At 47.4% G+C, this 25459-nt stretch overlaps 1 protein-coding gene across 6 annotated transcripts in view; it reads right to left on the bottom strand.

Annotated features, from left to right (window-relative positions):
- Window positions 1-977: 977 nt before the first annotated feature.
- The window catches only part of PFKFB2 (6-phosphofructo-2-kinase/fructose-2,6-biphosphatase 2), a 28418-nt gene continuing 3936 nt past the window's right edge, over window positions 978-25459 (bottom strand). Inside the window, exons 4-17 of one of the 6 annotated variants that reach the window (XM_055581791.1) lie at window positions 20375-20500; window positions 19763-19859; window positions 19270-19336; window positions 19061-19135; window positions 18470-18526; window positions 17489-17613; window positions 14585-14792; window positions 13890-14036; window positions 13087-13191; window positions 11970-12099; window positions 11171-11233; window positions 10849-10913; window positions 10001-10192; window positions 2785-2995 (exon numbers count right to left, since the gene is read on the bottom strand). In XM_055581791.1, the coding sequence (XP_055437766.1) occupies window positions 2933-2995; window positions 10001-10192; window positions 10849-10913; window positions 11171-11233; window positions 11970-12099; window positions 13087-13191; window positions 13890-14036; window positions 14585-14792; window positions 17489-17613; window positions 18470-18526; window positions 19061-19135; window positions 19270-19336; window positions 19763-19859; window positions 20375-20500 (1520 nt within the window). In that variant the 3' untranslated portion in view covers window positions 2785-2932. Of the gene's footprint in view, window positions 2996-4162; window positions 10193-10848; window positions 10914-11170; window positions 11234-11969; window positions 12100-13086; window positions 13192-13889; window positions 14037-14584; window positions 14793-17488; window positions 17614-18469; window positions 18527-19060; window positions 19136-19269; window positions 19337-19762; window positions 19860-20374; window positions 20501-25459 lie in introns of those variants that run through there. The other 5 variants (XM_055581792.1, XM_055581790.1, XM_055581794.1 and 2 more) reach the window with 5 other exon arrangements.

Below are 25459 nucleotides of genomic sequence, written 5' to 3'. Positions count from 1 at the left end.
AGAGACTTACAACAGAGCTTCCCTGGCTCAGACAAAAAATCCACCTGCAATGCAGGAGATGCGGGTTCAACCCCTGGGTCTGGAAGATCTGCTTGAGGAGGAAATGGCAATCCACTCCAGTATCCTTGCTTGGGCAATCCCATGAACAGAGGAGCCTGGCGGGCTACAGTCCACGGGGTCGCACAGCGGACACGACTGAGTGACTAACACTAGCACAGAAGGGCTTGGAGAGTTTTCCAAGGAAATTACACCCTTGACACTCTTGTCACTGTTTCTCCTCCAGATATACTGCTAAACTCTATATAGTTAGCACTTCCTCTCAATATCAAACTAGGAGAATTCGTAAGTAATTTTAATGCTATCAGAGCTCTTGGGTTTATAGGGTTTATAATTGCTTTACTGTTATTATGAACGTTTCCATTTATATCATTGCTAACGGCCCTAGAGAGTGTTCCAAGTTCCTTTATCATTAATATTTGCTATTATAAATACAACTATTATGTAAAAGTGGCCTTGGTCAAGGTCATTCACAAGGGGGAAGGCATTCCCAGCAAGAAGGTATGGGTTACAGACCTGCTATTTACTGTTTCCTTTCCAATAATAAACTCTAGAAAGAGAACAGAGACTTTCTTTTAGACATAGCATGGCAATTCAAAGGTGGTCATTAAATAAAGTTAATAAATAAAGCTCTAGAATGTTGATAATGCATGGCAGTAATGATCTATCATTTTGAAATGCTAATTGAACTTGATAAAATAAGTTGCCAGTTAAAACCAATTGGAAATATATACACAGTCTAATAATTTGAGAATAGTTTTAAAGAAGCTAGCTTCGAATACATTTTGCATGATGTTACTATTTTGAGTATGTATTATGTGCCATATATTATCCTGCTTTATGTGTGATTTTAAAACTTAGCTGTATTTTTTAATAAAAAATAACTTTTATTGTATTTCTTATTATAAAAGCAATACATATTACTCAAAAATTTTAGCATAATTTTATTTATCCAGGAGATAAACTTTTCTCCAGAGAAATGCATCTCTTGATATACTTATAATAAAAATCAATGAAAAAAAAGTATTCAAAAGAAACCCACTGTGCCTTAACATATTTATTATCCTTTTCCAGAAGACAGATACTACATTCTGAAATTTTAATTAAAGTAATACTATGGACATTAAACTTAAATACTCAAACTACGTAAATTTCTACCAAAAAAAAAAAAAAACACAAATAACTGTATATACAAGCAGACATTAATATAGGGATTTAAAATACCTTATGTGGATGAATAAATAACTAAACAACATTATCAGATCATCAAAAGACAATATATTTAGATGCAGAAAGAAACCTGCATCATAGAACAAAATCATTACAGTACAACATGCTATGAGCAGACAGATAAAAATTACCTGCTACAGAGCAGAGTCAGGAGACCTTTCTGAAGGCAGCCTTGTGCATTAAAATAAGGTCCTAGTTGCTGGTTGCTGAACTGCCAGCAGCCCAGCGCATCACAGATTAAATAACAGAGCCCTGTATCGTCCACAATATTAAAGAACCATTTGGGAAAAGCTGCATTGCATTACTTTTCTTGCTACTCACCCTCTTGCCCAGCAAGTGGGCCATCTGAATGAAAAGGGGGAATAAGTTTTAAAAGCTAGAAACCTACTATTCTTACCAAAAAAAAAAAAAAATTTTGTTTGTTTGTATAATATAGCATCCTTGGGAGCTTCCATATCCTCTTTCAGGAGCAGTGGCATATTAAAATCTCATCTACAGAGACATATTTGTACATCTGATAATCACTGATCTAGGCAATAATTACTTGGTTTATCTTCAAGGGAAACCACATGATTAATGCACTGAGGTGGGGGAGCAGGCAACCAAGGTTCTACATGAGACCAGTAGACTACAATGGTGACAACTAGCCAAGAGGAAGGGATCAGAAGACCAGGTGCTCTTGAAGTCACAGCCACAGCTTTCTTAGGTACTGTATCACGGCAGCAGACCTCACAAAAGGGCAGGTCTCCCAGCCCGTCTTGACACCAAAAGAACTCCCTGGGAGAGCTGATTCCCAAGAAACTTCATTTACTTCTTCAGGTGATCCAAATGGCACCCTACTTTTCTCTCCATCCCTCATTCCCAACCACCAGAGATGACTTCAGCCCTCTTACACTCTGAGACGCACCCAGAGTCAGTATCTGTGTGAGATATCTCTCAGCAGAGAGCACAGCTGCTCGGAACAGAACTCAGAAGGGCACCCATTTCGGGGAGTCTTGCAGTCAGATCCTGCCCTCAAGGGGCCTGGAACGAGAACAACTTCTCTAAATGAAAAGGTGGCTACTGATGCTGCTCTTCCATCGCAGCAGAAGAGACCTTCCGGGGACTAATCTCAGACACCCTTCATCCACCTGGTGAATTTGCCTCTTGCTTCTGATGTGACGGAATAAGCGACCTATTACACTCTAGCCTGTGCACCTGGAGTGGATGCAGAGCCCAGCGCTTATAGCACAGAAAAGGTTTGCGGGAGAGTTCTGCCCTCTCATGCGGCAACAACTAAATCTGAAGGGCTGCATCTGTGTATTAGGAAAAGAATATCCAGCCCGGAGGACAGTCACTGGTCAGATGTTAAACTGCTGAAACAGAACAGGATTGGCCGATGTGGGCCAAACCCAGCAGAGAGGTGATCAAAACGCATCAGCTCAGGCTGTGAAACGTTTGCAGGCACAGGGAAGCCGAGCTTTCCACGGTTTTCATTAGGCATGAGGGGAAGAAATGGAGGGCAGCTTTTCCAGGCTCACTCGGGTGGCCCCGAATGTCCGAGCCCCACGGGACTTCCTGCTCCAGCCCCAGTGGAGCTGACACGCCCAGGTCTTCAGCAGACCCCAGTCTCCGGGGGAGCGTTCTGGCCTCAGCCTCCACGCCATCAGGAGGGCGACGTGGGGGGCGCCGGAGACGGGAGCCTGTGTGCAGCCCGCGAGGTCTCTGCCTAGGAGCCAGAGAGGAAGAGAGACACCGCTGTTACACCACCGCCCAGGCACTAAGGTAGGAAGTCGAGCAGAACCCCTCCCTTGCCCTGCCAGTGCCTCCCAGCACTCACACACACCCCCACGCCCACATACACGCTGGACACGCTGACGCGCCTGCACACATCTCTCTCCTCTTGGGAATCAGACTCGCAACGGACTCGTCCAGGGCTGCTTTCCCTGAGGAAGCTGACCTTTGGGACCACGTCAGACCAGCACTCCTTCCAGACCCAGGGCAGGAGGTGAAGGCGGTCAGGGCCCCGTGGTTAAAGTACACAGAGCTACATCGGCCAAAAGCCCAGGCCTAAGAAGCGATTCTGCGACCGGAAGCGGCAGCTTGGCTTCTGAGGAGGGTCCCTACTGCTGTAGGTCTCCCACTCCATCCTGAAATCGGTCAGCAGAGCAGAAACCAAGTTTCTCCCATAAACTGAGATCCAATATTCGACCTTGTGAGAAACTCCTCCTCCTAGAACAGTGTTTGCCAAGTGTTACACGGTGCATCTGAATTGCCTGGCCATCCAGGAAGATTCTGATTCAACAGGCCTGGGATGGGATCCAAGAGCCTACATGTCTAACGAGCTCTTTCCTTGTTAACATAACAAGGAATAAAGCATGAGAACAGTGGCACACTCCCATCTGTTTTTCCTATCCCAGAAGCAGTTAAATGTCATTTTATTCCACTGGCTGTAATCTCTTTTAAAGAACTTTTAATCTCTTTTAAACAGGAAGCTCGTATTTTAGAAGGAACAGTCCACTAAATTCTAAGTGATCTCCAAAGTTTGTTTGTTTTTCCCCCAACAATGAGTTCCATGTTGCTAGTGTGACTCACAGCACAGAGTCCTTTTATGATTTAAAAAAAATCAAAGGTAATTTTTCCTTAATTCTTGTAGAGGTGCCAAAACACAAAGTTGTGGGGCCTTCTATAACATCCTTCTTATATTCCCCAGAAGGTGGTGCAAGAGAGCCATGCCTCCACCATTCCAGTCCACCACTCCAGTCACTCTGTGGACTGGCTTTTGCTTGGCTGAGGCTCAATCATCAAGCAGTTTGAGGCAGTTTTGGGGGTGGGGGAGTGGGTGGCGAACACAACCCAAACTACAAAACAAAAAACCCAGAAGGCTTCTGAGATATTCAAGTTACTCAACAATTTTATTTACCCATTCTACACACACACACACAAAAAAACACATTTCAAATACATTTATACACCTTATAAGGATCTGAGTGCCATATTTTGACATCAATGTCACCAGATTAAATTAGAATGCTGCTAAGGATTTACATTCCTTCTTTCAACAGAGTTGTGCCTGGGAAACCTGGAGGGCAGCTCTACTGAGTGCGGTTCCCAATTCAGTCCCTTCCCGGCCCATAACCCAGTAAGCACCGTAACCCAGGGGTGCTCAGCCCATTCCCAGCCCCTCCAAGGGCGCAGCTGGTGACCTATCCTTTGATTTTGCCACAGGAAAACTACCACCATATCAGAATGAATTGATCTTGTTACTTCTTGTTACACAAGAAAAATATATATATACACAAACAATTCAGGTACAAAGATCAATGAGTCATGGATCCCCAGTGAAAGGCTTACTGAAAAAAATACTTTTGCCAAAACTTCCTTTAAATTGTTATTAATTAGACTATGATTTAGAGCCAAGTGGATAGCAGACTAAAAACAGAAGCATTATCCAATGGAATGCTACAGCCCATGGCAAGGAGGCTGAGGACACAGAAAGTTCAGAAAGTGAGATCCTGCTTAGAAATGGGGGAATGGATAGGATGACTTCAAGCAAAGGCAGTGATATCAGGCTCTGGGCTTGCATCTCCTTAGCTGAGTTTATAAAATACCTTACAAGTGATGTTCAACATTCACTTTCTACAAAATGACTAGAGTTTGGCTGCCACTCTAAAAAAAAATGCCTACTGAAAATCATAGTGTACAGAACTTCCCCCTGAAGAAACTTCCTTTCTTTGTAGGACATGTGCAATAGACAGAGAATTACGGTAACATGCATACAGTGTGAACCTGTACAATTAGAAAATAGTCAGACTCAGTTCACAGATCTTAGCAGAGCCTGTCGGTTAGTCAGCACAGGGACCCGACCACAGTCTGCCAGGCAGTCAGCATATAAATACTTCCAGATACAGTGTTCTGAACATGAGTCTAAATTAAACCCCTGGACATACTTCTGATATTTGTGTCACCTCGATCGCAAGTCAGAGCTCAACCCTGCCAATGCTGTAATCTGATTCAATTGTAAATCAAATTAAAATTAAAATACTTAATTCCAAGAAAATTAAGATATCTAATTCAAATTAAAATATTTTAAAATGCATACTGAAAACCTGTGTAAAGTTATGAAATTACTGGAAAACGAACATGACATGGCCTCTGGGCTTAGCAAAGACAATGGAATGAATGTGCACAAGACTACACAACCCAGACAGAGTTCCCTCAGTTATTAGACACGTGTTCCCCTGTCCCTGGGCTACACCAAGCATCAGTGAGTTTCTCTGCTATGCAGAACTCCTACTCAGAGAGACACCGTAAGGTGGATTTATTTCCAAACAGCTATATCCTGTTTCTTCAAACTGCCAGTGCCTTTGAAGAGCAAATGTGGGTTGTAAAGAGGAACACGCAGAACCTCACAGGAAACACTCAACCGTTTAGATAGGATACAAATATCTTGTTCTCCTAACCCTAACTTCTTGAGCGTTGGCGGAAAGTGAAGTCACTCACTCGTGTCCGACTCTTTGCGACCCCATGGACTGACTACAGCCCACCAGGCTCCTCCGTTTTTGGGATTTCCCAGGCAAAAGTGCCGGAGTGGGTTGCCATTGCCTTCTCCGGGGGTGGTGGGGGGGGGGGGTCTTCCCAACCAGGGAGGGAAGACAAAAAAACACACAATACCAAACACCAGAGACACAGAGCAGACACCTAGCACAGTGCATCTTTTAAAGGGTTTTCTTATTGTACTTTGTGACTGAATGCGAAACAACGTCCTTACTAAAGCAAAGACAATACAAATAATAAATAAGAGCTAAATTCCATTTAAGGATTAAGATACAGGGGAAAAAAGCTAGCTCTCTAATCTGCTTTAGATTCTTCTTCAAATCTGTCACAGAACTCCTCATTCAGTTTTAAAGCAGAAAAAAGATAATTGAATAGACAGTGATTTTTCCTTTCTCCATTTTCTAACAATAGATTGAATGTTAAAGCCTTCACCTATTTCTCCCATAACATAACTGAAGTGAAAGTCACTCAGTCGTGTCCAACTCTTTGCGACCCCATGGACTGACTACACAGTCCACGGAATTCTCCAGGCCAGAATACTGGAATGGGGAGCCTTTCCCTTCTCCAGGGGATCTTCCCAACCCAGGGACTGAACCCAGGTCTCCCACATTGCAGGCGGATTCTTTATCATCTGAGCCACCAGGGAAGCCCAGCATAACTGAAAGCCTCAACAAAAGGTGCTCTGGAGTTTGTCCTTTCTTATTAGGATTTGTGATAGAGACATAATCATAGTAAAGTGTATATATTACCAATACATGGGCACGTGGGCTTCCCTGGTGGCTCAGGTGGTAAAGAATCCACTGGCAATGTGGGCAATCTGGGTTCGATCCCTGGGATGGAACAATCCCCTGGAGGAAGGCATGGCAACCCACTCCAGTATTCTTGCCTGGAGAATCCCCATGGACAGAGGAGCCTGGCGAGCTACAGTCCATGGGGTCGCAAAGAGTTGGACATGACTGAGCGACTAAGCACAGAATAGCACAGCACACACTCAGGTAAGAAGGAGAGGGAAGGACAGGAAAGAAAAGATAGGGAAGAGAATTTCCCTTAATATGTGGAGTAAAAGCTCTATTCCATTCTACGCTCTCCTGACTTCTTCCTGCTGAAGCTTCTCTGGAGGGATCTTGCTCTAAAAACCAAAGGATGCTGACATCCTTGCCATTGTCAAGTTCTAATTTCTGGTGTCCATTATGAGATTGAGCCCACCTCTGGCTTCTCTTCTTGGGGAAGCAAACTGACATGGGGGGAGTGGCGAAATATCAGCAGGCCGAGGGCCCCAGTGAACACCCCAGTGCCCTGCGTCCAATGCAGGGGTTTATAACAGGGAAATAATGATGCTGGTTTGTTAGAGAATTCTCTTCTCACTAAGAGTACAAACAGCCCAAAGCCAGCTGGGGATCAAAATGCTCTTTCTCATGCAGTAGCTCTGAATCACTCTCACCTCACAGCATCAGAAAAGACCGAATGCCCATTTGGGCTAAAGATGCCACCAGCCAAGCAAAGCTAGACAAGGCAGCCTTGCAAAAGTGCCACACGCATCTCCCAGACCACATCATCCTGGGGGACAGTCCCACCTCCCGACCCTTTGTCTCATAAGCAGAGGACAAGAGAAAAGGCAGAAGGAACTCTCTACTCCACTGCGACACCCACATTCATAGACTCAGTGTGTTGCTCTTCCACAACTGTTCATTTATTATAAGTTACATGCCCGTTCTCTAAAATAACCTTCTTCAGGGCAAGGACTTTTTCTCCTGTTTCTGTGTCTCCTTCCTCTACCACCAGCCACCCAGCCCCCAAACTCCACAAAAATGGACACCAAGTACACATTATATAATGCCTCAACAGGAAGAGCAGGTTACCTTATGTCCAGAAGGCAATTTCAAGCAGAATCTAGGCAAGTGGCCTTTGAAAACTGGCTGTGATGTCCGACCAACTTAGGATGTAGGAATAAAGGACTTGAGGTCACAAGCCAGCTGCCTGTGATGATAACCCTTATCATCCCACAGGTTTCACCTGAGTACTTCTCTCCAGTGTGCTTAGAACTCTCAGCTGCTATCACAGGTCATCTATATGATGTAGGGATCTGTTCCACATTGCCCTGCGATGTAAAGGGTAAAAGCTGAACAGGCTACTGCCTGAAGTAACAGCAAAGGGATGACTTCATTTAATACTGTGGTCAGCTCACATAGCTAACTCCAGGGAACTGTGCTTTCAAAACTATGAGAAATTCAGAATTCCTCGGCTGACGCTTTGTCCAAGGAACCATTGCCCTAGTGTTTCTCCAACCGACATCATAAAATGGAGTGTGATTCAGAATCATCAGAGAAGCTATTTAAGGACCCTAGTCCTTGAGACAGAGTCAGAATTAAGCCTAGAGTGGATCCAGGCATGAGTATGTTTCACAGGTTCTATAGGGGGTTCTCATGAATACTCCTAGATAAGAAGCACAACAAAAGGTCTCCTGCTGGTCAGACACTCAGTCATGTCCGACTACAACCCCAGGGACTGCAGCTCACCAGGCTTCCCTGTCCTCCCGTGTCTTGGAGTTTGCTCAAATTCACGTCCATTGAGTCGGTGATGCTATCAAAGGTCTCCTATTACCAAATAAGAACATCCCTGGAAAATAACTAACTATCTGTCATTGGTCACCTCTAAGAGACAGACTGATAACTTTGAGGTGGGGAGTCTTCTCTCTCTTTTAAAAATCTCATGAGAAACCTAGACTTGCCTTTCAGATAAATACACATACATGTATTCACATATTTTGTATTCAAAATTGGTGGGGGGTATGCCATTGCAGGCCACCAAGGAGCTAAGAATCACTACTCTAAGCATTTCCAGTTTAACCCTGCAGAGAAAATAAAATGATACAGGTCAATAGTAACAGCTAGATCCCACTGGATTCCAAGATTCCTCTGGACATCAAGATGAAATAAAACAGTACCTTTAGTGAAGGAGATTAAATTTAACACTAGGTTTTCCCAACATTTAGGGGAAAATTTGTTCATATAAAAAATTTTTTTAACTTAAAAACCGATATTCAATATTGAATATTCCTTTTTAAGTTAAATAAAGGAATAGTGTTGAATATTACTAAAAAACAGCAAGCAGCTCTAGTGAATCCTTCTCTGCCTTTCCCTTGAGCAATTCAAACCTCAGCAACAACTCCTGAATCTAACTCTGTCCTTCTGAACAGTCCCAGACAGAGGTCACTGGCTTTGGCAGGAAAGTTCCTGTGGTTGGCAAAGAAGCTGGGAGCCACTGGAGAAAAGGGATACCTGCAGTCCAAGGGCCCTACAAGAGCTAGAAACCAGTCTACTCTCCTAAACCTCACCCCGCTGCAGCCTAGAGACCTACGTCTGAAAAGGACAAACCAAGGTATTTCCCACAGACCGAGAGCCAGCTTCCCTCAGGGCACTGGAGTCTTCGGGATTGTTTCTCATGAAAGGGGACAAGAATTCTCATCCTATGACTCCCTTCAGGCTTCAGAGCATCTGTGGATGTTCTGTAGCCTGGGCTGACCCCTGCAGGACCTGACTTCAAAGGAAGGGAGAAGGGAAAGAAAGGCTCCCCCAGGCCAGATCCACCAAGGCCCACTGCAGAGAACAGCAACAGAGGCCAGACTCCCCTCCCACCCACCGCCCCTCCCGTGCTCAACAGACACACAACGAGGCCACGCGTCACACCGGACAACCCAAAGGGGACGTGAGAGGAGGGAAGAGGGCAGGCAGGCATGGACGGTGAGGGGAGCACACCTCGGGGAGACAAAGGTGGAGGGGAAAGGGGCTTCCGGGTCCCCCTCCACTCTGCCCCCACATTACCAACACAAGGACAAGACTGAGTTTATAGACACGGTGGATGGACAGGAACATGGCATGCTCAGCCTCAGCCCCCGCTGCGCCAGTCACCCCAGGAGAGGGGAGCCCTTCTCCTCCTCCTCCAAACTGCCCCAACCTGTCCAGAAACACCCAGCTCGCCAGCTTGCCCCCAGGCAGGGAGACGGCTCACACCGCAGACTAGCTAAGGTTGGTCTGTAAACACGTGACCTCACATTCTTTGCTGAGATTCACGGTGTGGGGCCGGGAGGGGGTGTGGGGGCTGGAGATGACACGACTCCTCGGTGATTAGTGACAAGGGCAGGGGGCCAGGATGGGAGGGAGACACACGGTTACGCCACCGGAATGCTGACTTGGGTCTTCGGCTGGTCGGCCCCTTCTTGCGTGTCCAGGGCACGGAGCGGGCTGAGGGGCTGGAGGGGCCGGCTCCCAACACTGTAATTTCTTGGACGCCTGATTGTATTCGAACTGGACAGAGGCGTAAAGCTGTTCCTTCTCATCCTTACAGGGGTTTGGCTCTTGGGAAAGTTGTTCTGATTGGAAACGAGGGACACCACACAAATGAAAGCCAAGCCAAAAGCTCACTCATCAAGGTTAAACAACGCTTGTAACCACAACAGCCTCCTCCTCTCCTGCTCCTCTGCAGACAGGCTCTCTCGTAAGACCTGGGCCATGGCCTAGTCCCCCAGCCCCGGGTTGTAAACCCCAGCTAAAGGGTTGTAGGGGAGAGAAGTTCCTTGAGCGTCATACTTCGAAGCTAGAGAGAGGCTCAAAGAAAGGAAGGGGCTTACTTAAGATCACTCAGATTACCAGGGCAGACCTAGGAACTAACCTAAACTTCCTGACCCCGCCTTCCAGGAACCTACTTTCCAAAAGGAGCGCTTTCGGGGGGAGTGGTGTGTGGGGGGAGGGGGGACGGATTTGCATTCCACTTCTGCCAAACACTTTCCGTTTTTCATTGGATTTCCAAGAGCCAATTGTCAAGGTTAAGACTCATGAAAGAGATACTGATTTTCAAAAATAGTAATTCCAACATCTCTTCCTCTTGGAAGTAAGCAGACTATGTAGGACATGAGTTCTGGATCTGTTTTTCCTTCTGGACATAAAAGAAACCCCAGTCTCTCGATGTCAAAGGTTCAAGACTCAAGGTGGCGGGGAACCTGCATGTCATCCATGGAAAAATACTTACAGTTGGCTTGTCACGGTGAGTGTTCACAGCCTCCACATTGAGTTTAATTGTTTCCACTTTGCACCCTGAGAAAACAGAGAAGACTTCAGGAAAAAAAAAAAAAAAAGCTTCAAGAAAAAGCCCTTAATTTCAGTTTGGTAATAAAAGAACATAGATATTCCCAAATACATACAGACATCCTTTCAAACATGGGAGGCACTGAGGGAGCCTCCGGCATACAGGAGTGATGACATTGAACTGCTAGGCAAACTTCAGAGAAAATTTAAAAATCCTGACCTTCCCCAATCCCCACCTCCTGCCCAGTTCCCAGGCTCATCGTTACCGTAGGCAACAGGAGTAAGTTTGAAGATGGTATGGAGAGGGCACCTCAGGTATGGTAGCTCATCTGAAAGCAGAAAGTCCAGGTGGAGGAAATCTCAGTATTATGAAACAAGGTCAAGTTAGTGGAAGAGAGCACCCAAGGGGCTCATGAGTTTTCTTTATCCTGATCTGGAGTTAGACAACTCCTCCTCTAAACCCCAGACAATTATCAACACGGCCTCCAAGAAAGCCACCCAGACTACTGAGTGGCTCAGAAAGGAAATAAGCCCACTTCAGATCCTTCCTTGCAGGCAAAACAGGACTTAAGTGCTGTGGCCAGGGGACCCACAAAGGGAAGACTGGGCTTCAGGTGGGGACACCAGAGGTCAGTGTGCAGGCTTCTCAGCAGTGCAGGAAAATAAGGAAGGGAAGGAAGGGACGTATCAAAGATACAGGAGCACTTCCTTACTGCTACCCCAGAAACCTGTCTACCCCGAATCCCAAGGATGAAGATGCTTCCAAGACACCACCCTCCCTGGAGCTCAAGTAACATGCCGGGAATGTTCAACCACTTTTCTACTGCTGCCAGGCATGTGAGCTCAACGCTGCCCCTCCAGCTAAGCAGGACCAAGAGCCCCAGCAGCAGCCGCTCTCCACTGGGGGCTTTTGCACCAGCAGAGGAGGTGGCCCCGAGGCTGCTGGGAGCCCCGCACTGCTGACTGAAGAATGCACTCCAGTCTGAGTGGAAGAAGGGGAGGTCTGGTTGCCAGGCAACTCGGTACCACCCCAAGCCCAGCCCCCTCCCCACCCCCCCATGGCACCTGCACCCTTGTCCAAGAAGTAGGCCAGGAGGCAGCGCATGACAGCCTGGTGGGAGATGACGAGGACATTGCCCTGGCGCTCCAGCTCCATGATGACTGGCTCCAACCGCTGCACCAGGTCCTGGTATGACTGCAGGGAAAATGGGGCGGGCTGGTCGGAGGCCAGGCGAGAGCTGGCAGCCAAGTCAGTGGCCGTGTCCAGAGTTCAGAGGCCATTTCTTTTCCCCAGATGGCTTTCCTCCTGGAGGTTCAGCAGCTTCGTGTCACCCGCTAACCACCCCCATCCCCGGTATCTCCTGAGAATCTTCAGACCCTTCAAGAGCTATAAGCAGACCAAGAAAACTTCACGTCAAGAAAAGAAAATCTGAACGCAGCCTGTGTTTTGTATTTTTTTTCTCCCTACAGAGTAGGCAGAGTGTAAGGCAACAGAGGCTCCTAGGGATCTCCTAGACCCTGTAGGTTTATTTTGTTTCCCTTTGCCTCACAAATCCCTAGACTATAAAGCCACTTAGACCAGCAAGCCATCGTAAACACTGCAGATGACAGGAAAATCCTCATACCCCATATATTTATTTGGTGCCTATACCTGCTTGGGTGGGGATGGAATTAAAAAAAGAACAAGTTATGGGGATTTCGCTGGTGGTCCAGTGGTTAAGAATTAGCCTTCCAATGTAGAGAATGCAGGTTTGATCACTGGTCATTGAAATGAAATAAGATCACATATGCCACGGGAAGCTTAAGCTCATGGCCACAATTATAGAGAAGCCTCTGCCGCCAACGCTTGCCGCAATGTGAGATCCCACGTGCTGCAACTGAGATCAAACGCAGTCAAATAAATAATAAAGAAGTATTAAAAAAAAAAGTTAAAAAAGACTCTGCTGATTCTAAAATATACTCAACAACAGAGGCTATCTTGTCATCCCTTACCTGGGGATCTTAACAAATTGACTGCCTGAGCTGAATTAAACACAGCAGAACCCAAAGGTAGGAAGAAAAACCAAGAGATACCTTAAGTACCCCCGGAAGGTCCCCAAACTCACATTCAGTCCTTCCCCCAAATTAAAGCTAAACCCCAAGCAAAGGATGGGACAGTCGCCCCACAGGAAAGGAATCTCACCTCCCCTCCAGGATATCGGTACAGATATTTCTCTTCATCTCGAAGCGCAAACTCGTCCGGGTACTGCTCCTGAATCTCCGCGTAAGTCATCTCCTCGCACACGCCCTGCAGGAACCACACAACTCGGGGAGGCGAACGGACACACACAGCCCCCCACATGAAGAGGTGACCCTGAGGAATATCAGTGCCAGGCACTGGGCCGGCTCCCTTCGCACACTGTAACTGACCAATTCACAGAACGAGGGCTCAAGCTCAAGCTGCCGCTTTCTCCTGTGGCTAGGGAGCTAAGAGGTCAAGAAAAGTCAGCAGGAAAAAGGAGGGGAAACAGGGAAGGAGGCTCTGGGGAATTCTTATAGGAGGCATAAATGTATACAGAGGAAGGAAAGAAAAGGAAGTGTCTACTTCTGACCTCAAGGACAGAGAAACACAAAAACAAATTTAGAAAGGACGTTTCTAGAAGAGCTGACCAAGTGACCTAAGCAGAAATTAGACAAGACGTGAGTTGTCAGGTATTTCCTTTTCCTCAGAGGAAAATATATGAAGGAACCAACTGGAGCTTCACTCTCCCCAGGTGCCAGGGGCCGGGTGTTGGCACAGGCACATCAGGCAGGCAGGAAGCCCCAACTGGGGACACAGCTGTTCTCACTTCCTCCTCGGACCGGCCAAAGATTCAGCTTCCTCAATGTCTCTACTTGGCAATCCTAGTTTTCTAGATAGCACAGCCCACGTGGTGACTTCTGAGCATTCCAGCCTGAACAGGAGACCTTAACTGGCACTTTAGCTATCAGATCCTTCCTACTCACAGCATCAATCTCGTTCAGAATCTTCCATTGCTCGTAGGTCACCCCCAGAGATTCTGCGGTCTGGATAGTCCTTTTCAACTGGCTCGTCCACACTTTGAGGTCTGCTATCTCCTGTTCCTCCAGAAACTTCCTTAGAGCCTGGGCAAACTGGGCCATGAAACAAAACATGTAAGAGAAAACACAAAAGCAGACTTCCCTGGTGGTCAGTGGTAAGGACTGCATGCTTCCACTGCAGGGGACACCGGTTTGATCCCTGGCTGAGGAACTAAGATCCTGCATGCCGCCAGGCATGGTGAAGTCGAAAAGCACACACACACACACACACACAGGACTGCCAATTCAGCCTAAAAGGGACAATGTGCGTGACCCCAATCAAACTCTGAAAGGTGCTACATAGTTATAAAAAACCCAGGAGGAAATGAACTTCAACCAGAGCAGCCTGTACTGTGCTGGGCACACAAGTTGAGCCCAATAAATGTCTGACAGCCGAATGATCACAGTAGAAATGGTTCCAAGTTATGCACCGTCCACTGCAGAGCTAGAATCCATGAACAAGAAAACGTCTCTTCACTGAAATCACAACTTAAGCCTAATAGGATTCAGTAAGAAGTTAAGGGGATCGAAGAGATGACCTTCTCCACCACATCCTTCTCACCCTAAGCCGGGGAAATCCAGCCTGCTGGCTAACTACTCACCTGTTTTCCTCGCACTGAGAGGCCTGAGTCACCCCCAATCTTCCCCAAGAGGTTGAACTCGCTCTCTCCATGCCGGCAAAGGTAGATGGTGCGAGGGTGGACGTGGATATTCATGAGGTAGTAGACGATCTTGCTCTGGATGTAGTCCTGGACTTTGTTCACGAGAAATCGCTGGCCCACGTTTATCACCTTGATGAAAGAAAGATCCCTGGGACAAAGCAGGGAAAAAAAAAATCCCTTGGGTATGAAAATCTGAGCATAAAACAGGAGGGGAAAGGATCTGCAGAGTGACTTGAGGCTCCTAGAGGCTCTTCCGTCTCTCCTGTGATACCCCCACCCACGTGGAAGGAGCCAAGTGGAAAGAGATGGGTCACTCACTCCTCAGAACCAAGGTGCAGCAAAATGCCCTGAACGTCTCGTCAGGCAGCACCACATCCTCAGTGCCCGCCCTGTGCCAGGTACTGTGGCTAAGTGCGGTGAGCAGAACTCAGGCTTCCCCTCAGGGGCTAGACTAGATGACCCGGTGATTTTGGTAACCCTGAAGTTTGCTGAGAAGCACAGCGTCCAACTCAGGTGGTCGAGTCAGAGTATAGAACCCCCTGAGGGGAGGGGCAGGGAGGAGGGAGCAGAACCATAGACAGACGTCTCTGCGCATTCCCTGTCTATGTATCAGTCAAGCTTTTCTCAAAGGCACTCACAAAGCCTGCTCTGGGGCCATCATGGAATTCTTCTCACTATAAAAATAACAAGTGTTGGGCTTCCCTTGTGGCTCAGTGGTAAAGAACCCACCTGCCAGTACAGGAGACATGGGTTTGATCCCTGGTCTGGGAAGATCTCACAAGCTACAGAGCAATGAAACCCATGTGCCACAACCACTGAGCCTATGGTTTAAAGCCCACAACTGCTGAGCCCTCACACCACAACCACTGAAGCCTGCGTACCCCAGAGCCCCTGCTCAGCAACAAGAGAAGCTACCACAGTGAGAAGCCCACACACCGAAACTAGAGAGTAGCTCCCACTTGCCACAACCAGAAAAGAGCCTGCACAGCAACGAAGACCCAGCACAGCAGAAAATAAGTAAAACTACTTAAGAAATAGTAACTGCTTATTCCACAAGAAATTTTTTTAAAGATGCAAATAAAAATCACCCATAACCCTACCACCAGAAGTAACATCTATAAACACACACACACACACACACACATATTCTTCTTGAATATTTTTCAATGTAGGGCTTTGGGCTAACTAAAGAATATAGTATTACGCCATATCTAGAACAGCAGTTTTCAATTTCTGTATTAAGTAACATCTCCAAACACTAACATTGTGGACAACACACTCGAAGGAACTGAAAGACTAAAAGCATGAAGCAGACCGCTGAAGCAATTTAACAATGGGCTATGCACTCTCACCATTTGCTTGGCTGCAGAGCTGTATTCTTATCTCAACAGAGCTGCTCTGACTACATGCTTTTATGAAGACCACCTTTTCATGGGTCTCCCTGTGCACATATCATTCCTCAACATGGACTTGGCACTTTGCTACAACTCTTGTTGCTCTCACACATCAACTTAACCTGCATTCCAGGCCACACTGCCGATAGGTACTGCCATACTAAGTAATGTATAAAAGCCATATACATATATATATGTATATACATATGTGTGTGTGTATATGTATATATATGTATGGCCTTCCCTGGTGGCTCAGCTGGTAAAGAATCTACCTATGATGCAGGCGACCCCGGTTTGATTTCTGGGTTGGGAAGATCCCCTGGAGAAGGGATAGGCTACCCACTCCAGTATTCTTGGATTTCCCTGGTGGCTCAGATGGTAAAGTATCTGCCTGCAATGCAGGCATTCATCCCTGTGCTGGGACAATCCCCTGGAGGAGGGCATGGAAACCCACTTCAGTATTCTTGCCTGGAGAATCCCCATGGACAGAGGAGCCTGATGGGCTACAGTCCATGGGGTCACAAAAGGTCGGAAACAACTGAGCAGCTAAACAACAATATGCGTGTGTGTGTGTGTGTGTGTGTCGGTGGAGGGGGGGCGGTGCTTAGTCGCTCAGCCGTGTCCGACTCTTTGTGACCTGTGACCCCATGGATTGTAGCCTGCCAGGCTCCTCTGTCCATGGGATTCTCCAGGCAAGAAAATTGAAGTGGGTTGCCATGCCCTCCTCCAGGGGATCTTCCCAACCCAGGGAACGAACCCAGGTCTCCTGCATTGGCAGGAAGCTTCTTTACCACTGAGACACCAGGGAAGCCTCCTACACATGTATAATAGATTATGCTTTATGCAAAATAAATTGACATATTATGTTATTTACATACGTAATATATGTGCACATATACATATATATATATATACACACACACACATACACAATAAACGTTAAAAACTGATCAAAAACTGATTACACACCTTAAAGGGGTGCCCTACAACACCCCAACTCAAAACTACTGATCTAGAGCAGTGGCTGTCAACCAGGGGTGAGTTAGCTCCCCAGGGGACATTTGGTTAAGTCTGGAAACCTTTTTGATTGCCACAGCTTGGGACAGCTATGGGTATCTAGTGGCAGAGGGCAGGGGTGCTGCGAAAGCTCCTACAGTGCCCGAAACAGCTCCCCACGGTACAGATTATCCAGTTCAAAATGTCCATCATGCTGAGATTGAGAAATCATAGTCTAGAACACACGACTGAAGAACTTATGATAAAAAAAACACTCCGGTGTTCAAGGGTAAGATTCCATCCATTCAGAGGCCACAGAGCCGTATCTTTTCTCCCTGGAATGATGTAAACACAGGTCTGGATGGTCAGAGGAAGACTACAAACGGGGTGAGAAAGGCTCCTTTCTCACATGCAACCCCTGCCTCGGCCCTGAGACCTCGGCCTCAAACCTTACTTGTCATGGCTGTCTGGGTCAAGGGGTTGATAGGTGACTTTGTAGCACTCAATCCTCTTTAGGAAGTCATCCATCACATTCTCCCTGTTCCTTTCAGGGTAGTCGGGGCTCGACACCTTTACCTCCTGGAATCACAGGGAGAGCAGGGCCCGGTCACAGGTCTGCTCTCAACAGCACTCCCGCAAACAGCCACTGCTGAATAAAGCACAGCAAGGCCAGAGAAGAGGCCTTTCACGGGAACGCTGGCGACCCCATTCACTGAGCAGCACCCGCCCCCCGTCCTGTGACCCTGGCAACCAAGGAGAGACAACTGGGGAGTCACGCGCCTGCCCTTGGCTGCAGGACAGAGGCAGTCACACAGCTGAAGCAGCTCGCAGGCCCCGATCCTTTCATGGACCTTCCTGGGAAAACAGAATGGGATTCAATTTCTCCCCAGGGGCACTTAGAATAAAGTGCACTGACACCTGGCTGACTCGGACCAGACACCTCCACAGCGAGGTCCCACACTGCTGGGAGAATACCACCGTGACACAACGCATGGACGTCCATTAGCACAGCACGGTACAGCCATCAGATGGGCACAGGTATGAGCTGTGACCACACACAGCAAGGTGCCCAGAATGCTGACCCGAACGTTAGACCACTGGTGAGCAGACGGCCTTCCTGAAAGGTGGCCCAGACAGATAATGAAGAGTCTGATCCATTCTAAGAACGTACCTAGGTTTCAGCACTTAGCTAATACCCAGAATATAGAACCAGGACTCCTACAGTTTAAGCTGAGCCTCTATATTCAACAGCTAATTCTTACTTTATTCCTCAAAGCCTGCTTCTTCTCCCAAGGTCCTGGCAGATCTAAGAGCTCACCCTGTGCTGCTAAACACGTCTACCTCTCGCTTTCATTACCAAGCTGACTCTCCACCCACCCCCACCAACACACACACACGCAAGGCATAGAGACGTGTGTGCAGGGGGCTCACCTACCAGGATGTTGGCAGCAATGACATCAGGATCATCGCACACGGACTCCACAAAGAACACCTGCCCAGGGGGAGAAGGCAGCGATCGGTGAGTCAAAAATGGCCAGGCTACCAATTAAGAGCACACGTTCACACTTGCCCCACCCCAGCCACCACATCCCCCGGAGATTTTCTTTCATGAAAGTGGCCTTCAAGGGCTCTTCATTTAAAAATAGCTCTTACCATATCCCCAGGGCCTCATACATACATGCTAAGGATCTGAGAAAGGACCTGAAAGAAAACACTCAAGTTTTGGGGTAAGACACCAAGACGAGATAATCGGGCGTCCGGTCCTGTCCTTACCCACCAGAGTCAAGCAGGTCCACACATGCCTCCTAACTCCCCACCTCCACCGACCCTCCTCTTCCTCCAGCTTAGAGGCAGACTCTGCTGCTGCTGCTGCTAAGTCGCTTCAGTCGTGTCCGACTCTGTGCGACCCCACAGATGGCAGCCCACCAGGCTCCCTCTCCCCTGGGAGTCTCCAGACAAGAACACTGGACTGGGTTACCATTTCCTTCTCCAACGCATGAAAGCAAAAAGTGAAAATGAAATCTACCTTGAAGGAATTCTCCTCGGCAAAGTTCAAAATCAAGTCCCTCCTTTCTCGAGTGGTATTGGTAGCATCAAACACCTGGGAAGAGAGCCCACGAGGCAAAGGAATGGGGACTAAGAAACACAATCCCACAGAGGTGGACCCCAGGCAGAGCGGTGCAGCTAGGCTGCTGCAGGGGTGGAGACGGGGAAGAGGCAGTAAGTAAGGCTTACCGCAATCTGCCCGCTCTCCTCTGTGAGATACGCCTTCACGTCTTTCAGCGCCACCAGGGCACACTGTCTGCCAAGAAAGCAGAGGAAATCAGCCAGGGGACCAAGCCAAGGCCAAGCTCAGGCACAGTCAGAGATGCGAACCGCTGGGGTGCCACAGGGGTCAAGTCCCTTCTGTTCAGCTTCCCCACGGATCAAAAAATTTCCCCAACTGGACCTTTCAACTTCCCCGTTATTCTTCTTCCTTCCTGGATCTTTCATGTTCCCCTGCCTCACGTACATATCTCCCCCTCTGGAGACTTAGCCTACAGCAACACTCACAACTTTCTGAGTCCTGTTCTTCTACCCACCCAAGTCCACAGTGATCCGCCCAGTGGGTAACTTACACTTAAAATTCCCACCAAGTGTTTACTAAAAAGGAAACCAAGCCCCGTGACATCCAGTCTCACGATGGCCAAGTAAGGGATGGCCTGGCGGTCAGGCCTAGAAGACTCACTTGCGAATCTTCATGGCCTCCTCGTTGTCATGCCGGAAGAAGTCATAGGACTTATAGGACTTGACTGCTTGCCGCCGATACACCCCAAGATTAAACACTGCAGAAGACACCCACACCCTTTAGCAGCGAAACAATACAATGTCCCAAAGCGGCCTTCTCGGTCTAATGTCAGAGTGGCCAAGGGGATTGAAAAAAGCACCATGGTATGCTGGCAACAATACAAGATTAAGAATCAGGTTAAGTTCAAGCTTTGACTTTACAGACTCTGGACAAGTCTTAAATTATCTGACTTTCAATTTTCTCAACCACTTTGGGTATTCCACAGGGATACTGCTAAATAACACAGATGTAAGGGCTCTAGAAATGTAAAGCCCTATACTCATTTAATTCTTAATGCTCCTACAAAGGCATTTCCCCAAAATTAAGCCAATCCAGCCAAGGACAGGAGGAACAAGTGGATAGCCAGAGAATAAAGCCGGTAAACCAGGAAAAACCACAACTGCTGCCAGGAGCAGCCTGTAACCTTGATGCCAGGGACAGAAAGTCTCCCAGAGACCTGGGAGGCCCAGAACTGATCATTTCCTCTTCCAAAGAATGTACAGCTGCACCTACCTTTGGTGGGCACCCCAATCCAGTTGAGGTAGCGTGTAAGTTTCTTGGACACGTAGGTTTTGCCACGGGCTGGCAAGCCAATCATAACGATGAGGGTTGGAGAGTTTGTCATGTAAGATGCCCATGCTAAAGGGAAATGGAATGGAACAGAAATAAATAATGAGAGGCCAAGTAAAGAGTGTGCAGGGGCCTAAGCCTTCATGATCAGAACCTGGTTTGATTCTCATACACTTCAGTGAGGCCAGGGTCCAAGAGGACTGGAAAGGCAAACCGAGGTAAACCTCCTAAAAGACAAAGTACCCAAACTAAAATGTGTCTTTCCCACTTGCCCAAGGTCTTCACAGAGGTACACAAGGTGAAAGAGAAAAAAAAAAAAAAAAAAATGGCCAGGAATAGAAAGACAGTAGCCACAGCATCTTCCTCGGCGTTGAGAATATTTAGTAACACGCAGTGACGGCGCCATGAAGGAAGGCCTTGGGCCTGGAGACTCTACCAGTGCAGCACTGAGCTGGTTCCAGTAACACATCCAACAAACTGTCTCTCCTAAGGATCCCATCCACCCCTTCAGAGCCACGGGCAAGAGTTATCTTGAGGATCAAAAAAAAAAATCCTGCCCTCAACCTGTTTGGGCCTTTGTGCTCAGGCCACACGAGTTTAAGCCAGAACTTCTAAATGATTTAGATGGTGTCAAAGCCTACCTGGGTGGCTCAGATGGTAAAGAACCTGCCTGAGACACAGGAGACCCAGATTCGACCCCTGGGTCAGGAAGATCCTTTGGAGAAGGCAGTGGCAACCCACTCCAGTATTCTTGCCTGGAGAATCCCATGGACAGAGGATCCTGGCAGGCTATGGTCCACAGGGTCACAAGGAGACATGACTGAAGCAACTCAGCACACACAGCACACAGCCTACATGACATGGGATCTGACTAGACCTCAGGAACATCGTGGTAAAGCTAGCCCACAAGGGCATTACGGCCAGCCTGCCTCAAAGGCCCAGATAGAAGCAAGACAGTTTAGAAGCAGAACAGCCACTGGTCTGCCCTTCCTTAGAAAACAGATTTCAAGAATGCTCACTTACACAGACAGCTCTCCCTGGGCAAGCGGGGGCAAACCAGATGCTCAGAGGCCAGGTGACGCGCCTGAGAACATACACTGAGTCACCGGGATCCGCTTTTCTCCATAAAAAGAGCCTCTAATGAGGATCGACTTACTCACAGCTCCTCCCTACCCACCCTGCCAGGAAGGAGTGGTGGAAGAGGGCCCTGCATGCTGCCAGTCACAGCCCCGGGCCAAGACCCAAACGCAGGTCATCGGGAGGGACTCGGGCTCTGCGTCTCCCACACGGGAGGCCCCGTGCACAGACCGCACGGGATAGAGTCACGTGCACCTTCATCTTCCAGAAGGCGTCCAGCAGGTGGCTACTGCTTCTCTTCCCTGGGACAAGGCGACCCTGGAAGGCTAAGAAACAATTCAGCAAACTGGTGGTACCTGGATGGGAATGTCATCTTTCATTTTTAGAAAAGGGAAGGTAAAAAGGTCTCAGTGGAGAAGTGGGCAGAGGGGCGTGGGTACAGAGCAGACCTTGGAAGGAAGAGAGTTTCCTAGGAGTGTTTGGCAAGAAGTACCCAGTACCCAAACAGGGCCCTGGCAGTGAGCGTGGGTTGGGTGCCCAAACTTGGCATCAGAGGGGTTGGCTTTTAGCCCTTCACCCACTGGGGACATGGAAAACTCCTGTGCCTGAGCAGGAGCCCCTCCAGGGTACGGGATGAGCAACAGAAGTGATTTTCGTCTCTTATCCCAACAGGGAGCACAAGGGCAAGCAAATGCCCTGCTGCAGCCTCACTGATGTTAATCCCTGATCTCTTGACCCCCAACAGGCAGATGGCTGCCTCAGGTTTCAGGAGTGAAATCCTCCCGAGTCTTCACTTTCTCCAGCTCAGCGCCACTCCCTTTCCAATCCCCATGGCTTGGCTCATTACCTGCACCTCCAGTGCTGCTCGGCCCACACCTTCCAGCCCATTACGCACTTCCCCTAAACGTCCTCTTACCCTCCCTGAAGCTGAAAATGAACTGATGATCCCTGGGAGATGCTCTGAAGCCAGCCAGGGAACCAGCTGCTCCATGTTTACCAAACAGGACACAGAGTGCTAAGAACAAAAGGAAGCACGGGGCATTAAGGACTCCGCTTGGCGGTCCCCAGTGCAGCTCCCCCTCTGCCAACGACACACCCACACATACCTGCTGCAACAGGGCTGCTCATTTACTGGAGGACAAAACGAAACCATACTTTCTATCTCAAAGTACTGCATCAGCAATACTAGGACACTCTGTCTTGCCTGTTAAAACACAAAACTATCACCACCTTAATTTGAATAGTAGACACTTCACACTGATTAATTTCAGACACAATATAATTATAACATGTGTTGTGCTGTACTTAGTCACTGAGTCATGTCTGACTCTTTCCGACCCCATGGACTGTAGCTCACCAGGCCCCTCTGTCCATGGGAACTCTCCAGGCAAGAATACTGCAGTCGGTTGCCATACCCTCCCCCAGGGGATCTTCCCAACCCAGGGATCAAACCCAGGTCTCCTGCATTGCAGGCGGATTCCTTACCAACTGAGCCACCAGGAAAGCCCACAAATACTGGAGTGGGTAGCCTATCACTTCTCCAGGGGAACTTCCGACCCAGGAATCAAACTGGGGTCGCCTGCATTACAGGTAGATTCTTTACCAGCTGAGCTACCAGGGAAGCCCATATTATAACATATCCGTTGACAAAGTTTGGAAAGCTGTTTCAAAGCTGAAATTCTCTTCTGCCTTCTTTATGCAAGGTTGAACTCACTTTCTCAATCTTATTTTCCTTCACAAACACACTTAGAGGAAATGAGCATGTGAAAACTTCCCTCCTGTAGACAGAAAACCTGAGGCCCAAAAAAGGGAAGAGCTTGGCCCACAGTCCTGCAATAGAAAGTCAAGGTCAGGGCCCTGACCAGACTCCCAGTTTCATGACTGTCCAATTAGTCCCAGTCACTAGCTCTTGTCAGCACCTGACAAAGGGAACCAAGTGGCCAGCACAACTCTGATCTCTAACCTAAACCTGAAGGGTAGTCTAGAAGGCCCACAGTTCCTGGCTTTCTCATGACCAAGGTCATCTTCCACTTTTTGTTCTCAACAGCCCCAATATTTTGAAATATACTGCCCTATGTGATTCATTAGTAATACCTTCTCTGTATTCATCAGAAGTCATAAACTGCCAATTATGTCCTGCCGTTTTACTGATATAAGCCTAACATATCCAAGTTCTGCAGCCAAACACTAAGAAAGTTAATGTTTTAGTTAACCATTGTAGCTATAGTTTAATGCCCAATTTCTATCAAGTACCTTGGAATATTAAAAACTGCTAACAAGACAGATCTTTTGAGGAATGCTGATGAGTGTTTCAAAGTGTCTATCTTTCCTCCAAGTATTTCTACAGGAAAGCTGCTGGCACAAACACGGAAAGGTATACATGCAAGGATGCTTATTACGTTGTTGTTGGTGTCGGTGAAAAACTGGAAACAATGTAAATGTCCATCAGGGAAAGGCAATATCCATACAAGGCTGATTGAAGAATGAAGTAAATTTGAACTTATCAACCCACAAAAAATGTCCAGAATATAGTTTTAAAAAGGAGCAGGGGAGAGATGGCAGCAGAACAAAAAATGTACCGTGTGAATCCATTTTCAGTAACAGGATACACCAGAATAAGATTTTAGAAAGGATCAAACTTAACAGGCACAGGCAAAATCATGAGAAATTTCTTGCTTTTCACTTTCTTTCTGTGTTGTAATTAGGGGAAGATTCATATGAATCTGTCTCATGAAGATTCATGAGAACCTGTCTGTTCCAGACCTATTCAAAATATCAAAGAATAAAAGCAACAAAGAAAGAAAACCAAGTGGATCTCCCCGGCTACCCCTAATTCCTGCTTTCACTGAGCCCTGAAACCAGCTGTCTCAGCACCTTAAGGGCACCTCAGCCAGCACCACCCCCTTCTCCCCCATCCCGGGAGCAGCTGAAATTTCAGTAATGCTCTTTTGGAGGCTTTGGCTCTCTAAAGACATTCTACAGTCCTGCATGCAGTTCAGGTACTTCCCAGAGGCAAAGTCAGCCAACAAACAGGTGTAATTAGCAGTAATGGGCGAGCTATTAATAAAGCAGCTGCTGGGTATGAACACTAAGCAGACTGGGAAACCTGTTGCAAGAAACAGGCAAGTAACAGAGAAAAGGGAAATAAACACATACTCTCATAACTGTATTTCTCCTTGGACTGTGGCTTTCAAAATCTCACAGTCCAAATGTGAAAGGAGAACAAAGTGGGGTAAATGAATGACAGAGCTTCAGGAGAACCCAGATGCCTCCAATGGGGAAGACGAGGGTAGAATTTGGAAAGGGGAGATCAAGAATTAGAGTCTAGAGGACGGAAAGAGACCTGGGATTATTGCTTCCTTGACTAATCAAAAGACCTCAAGACAAAAAGGCTGCAAAAAAGTTAGAAAGCAGGTAGGAGAGTCCTTTGGAGAAAAAAGCAGAGCCAGAAGGGCTGACGCTGGGCACTGGGCAGGGTCCATGACTTCCACAGTTATCAATTCCCCACCCCCAACTACCACCACCTGTTCTCTGCTCTTTTTGGACTCAAGTGTCCTAGTAACATGAAGGCACCTCTCTTTAAGATATGCATTCCATACCCCCAAATCTGGGCTACCATATTGTCAAACAAGAGGAGAAAACACTTTTTACTGAAAATATGATTCTTTAAGACAAGGCTCTTTTAAATAGTAAGATTCCAGCACAGCATTTACCACATAACTCTATATATAATGCTTCAGGAACACACACAACATGCAAATTGTCACAAGTGAAAAATAACACAGTTTAGCCACAGGCCCAACATTCTTCTAAGAGCTCTCCTATGTATACGCATTCAATTCTCGTATCATTCAGAGAGATACTATTAGTATCCCCATTATACCAAAAAGTAAACCGAGGCATGGGGCAGACAAGCAACTTGGTTTTTAACCAAGCACCTAGCTAGGAAGT

Source organism: Bubalus kerabau, chromosome 5 (genome assembly GCF_029407905.1).
Source record: "Bubalus kerabau isolate K-KA32 ecotype Philippines breed swamp buffalo chromosome 5, PCC_UOA_SB_1v2, whole genome shotgun sequence".
Classification (NCBI taxonomy): Eukaryota; Metazoa; Chordata; class Mammalia; order Artiodactyla; family Bovidae; genus Bubalus; species Bubalus kerabau.
This window is presented reverse-complemented; position numbering and strand designations above follow the sequence as displayed.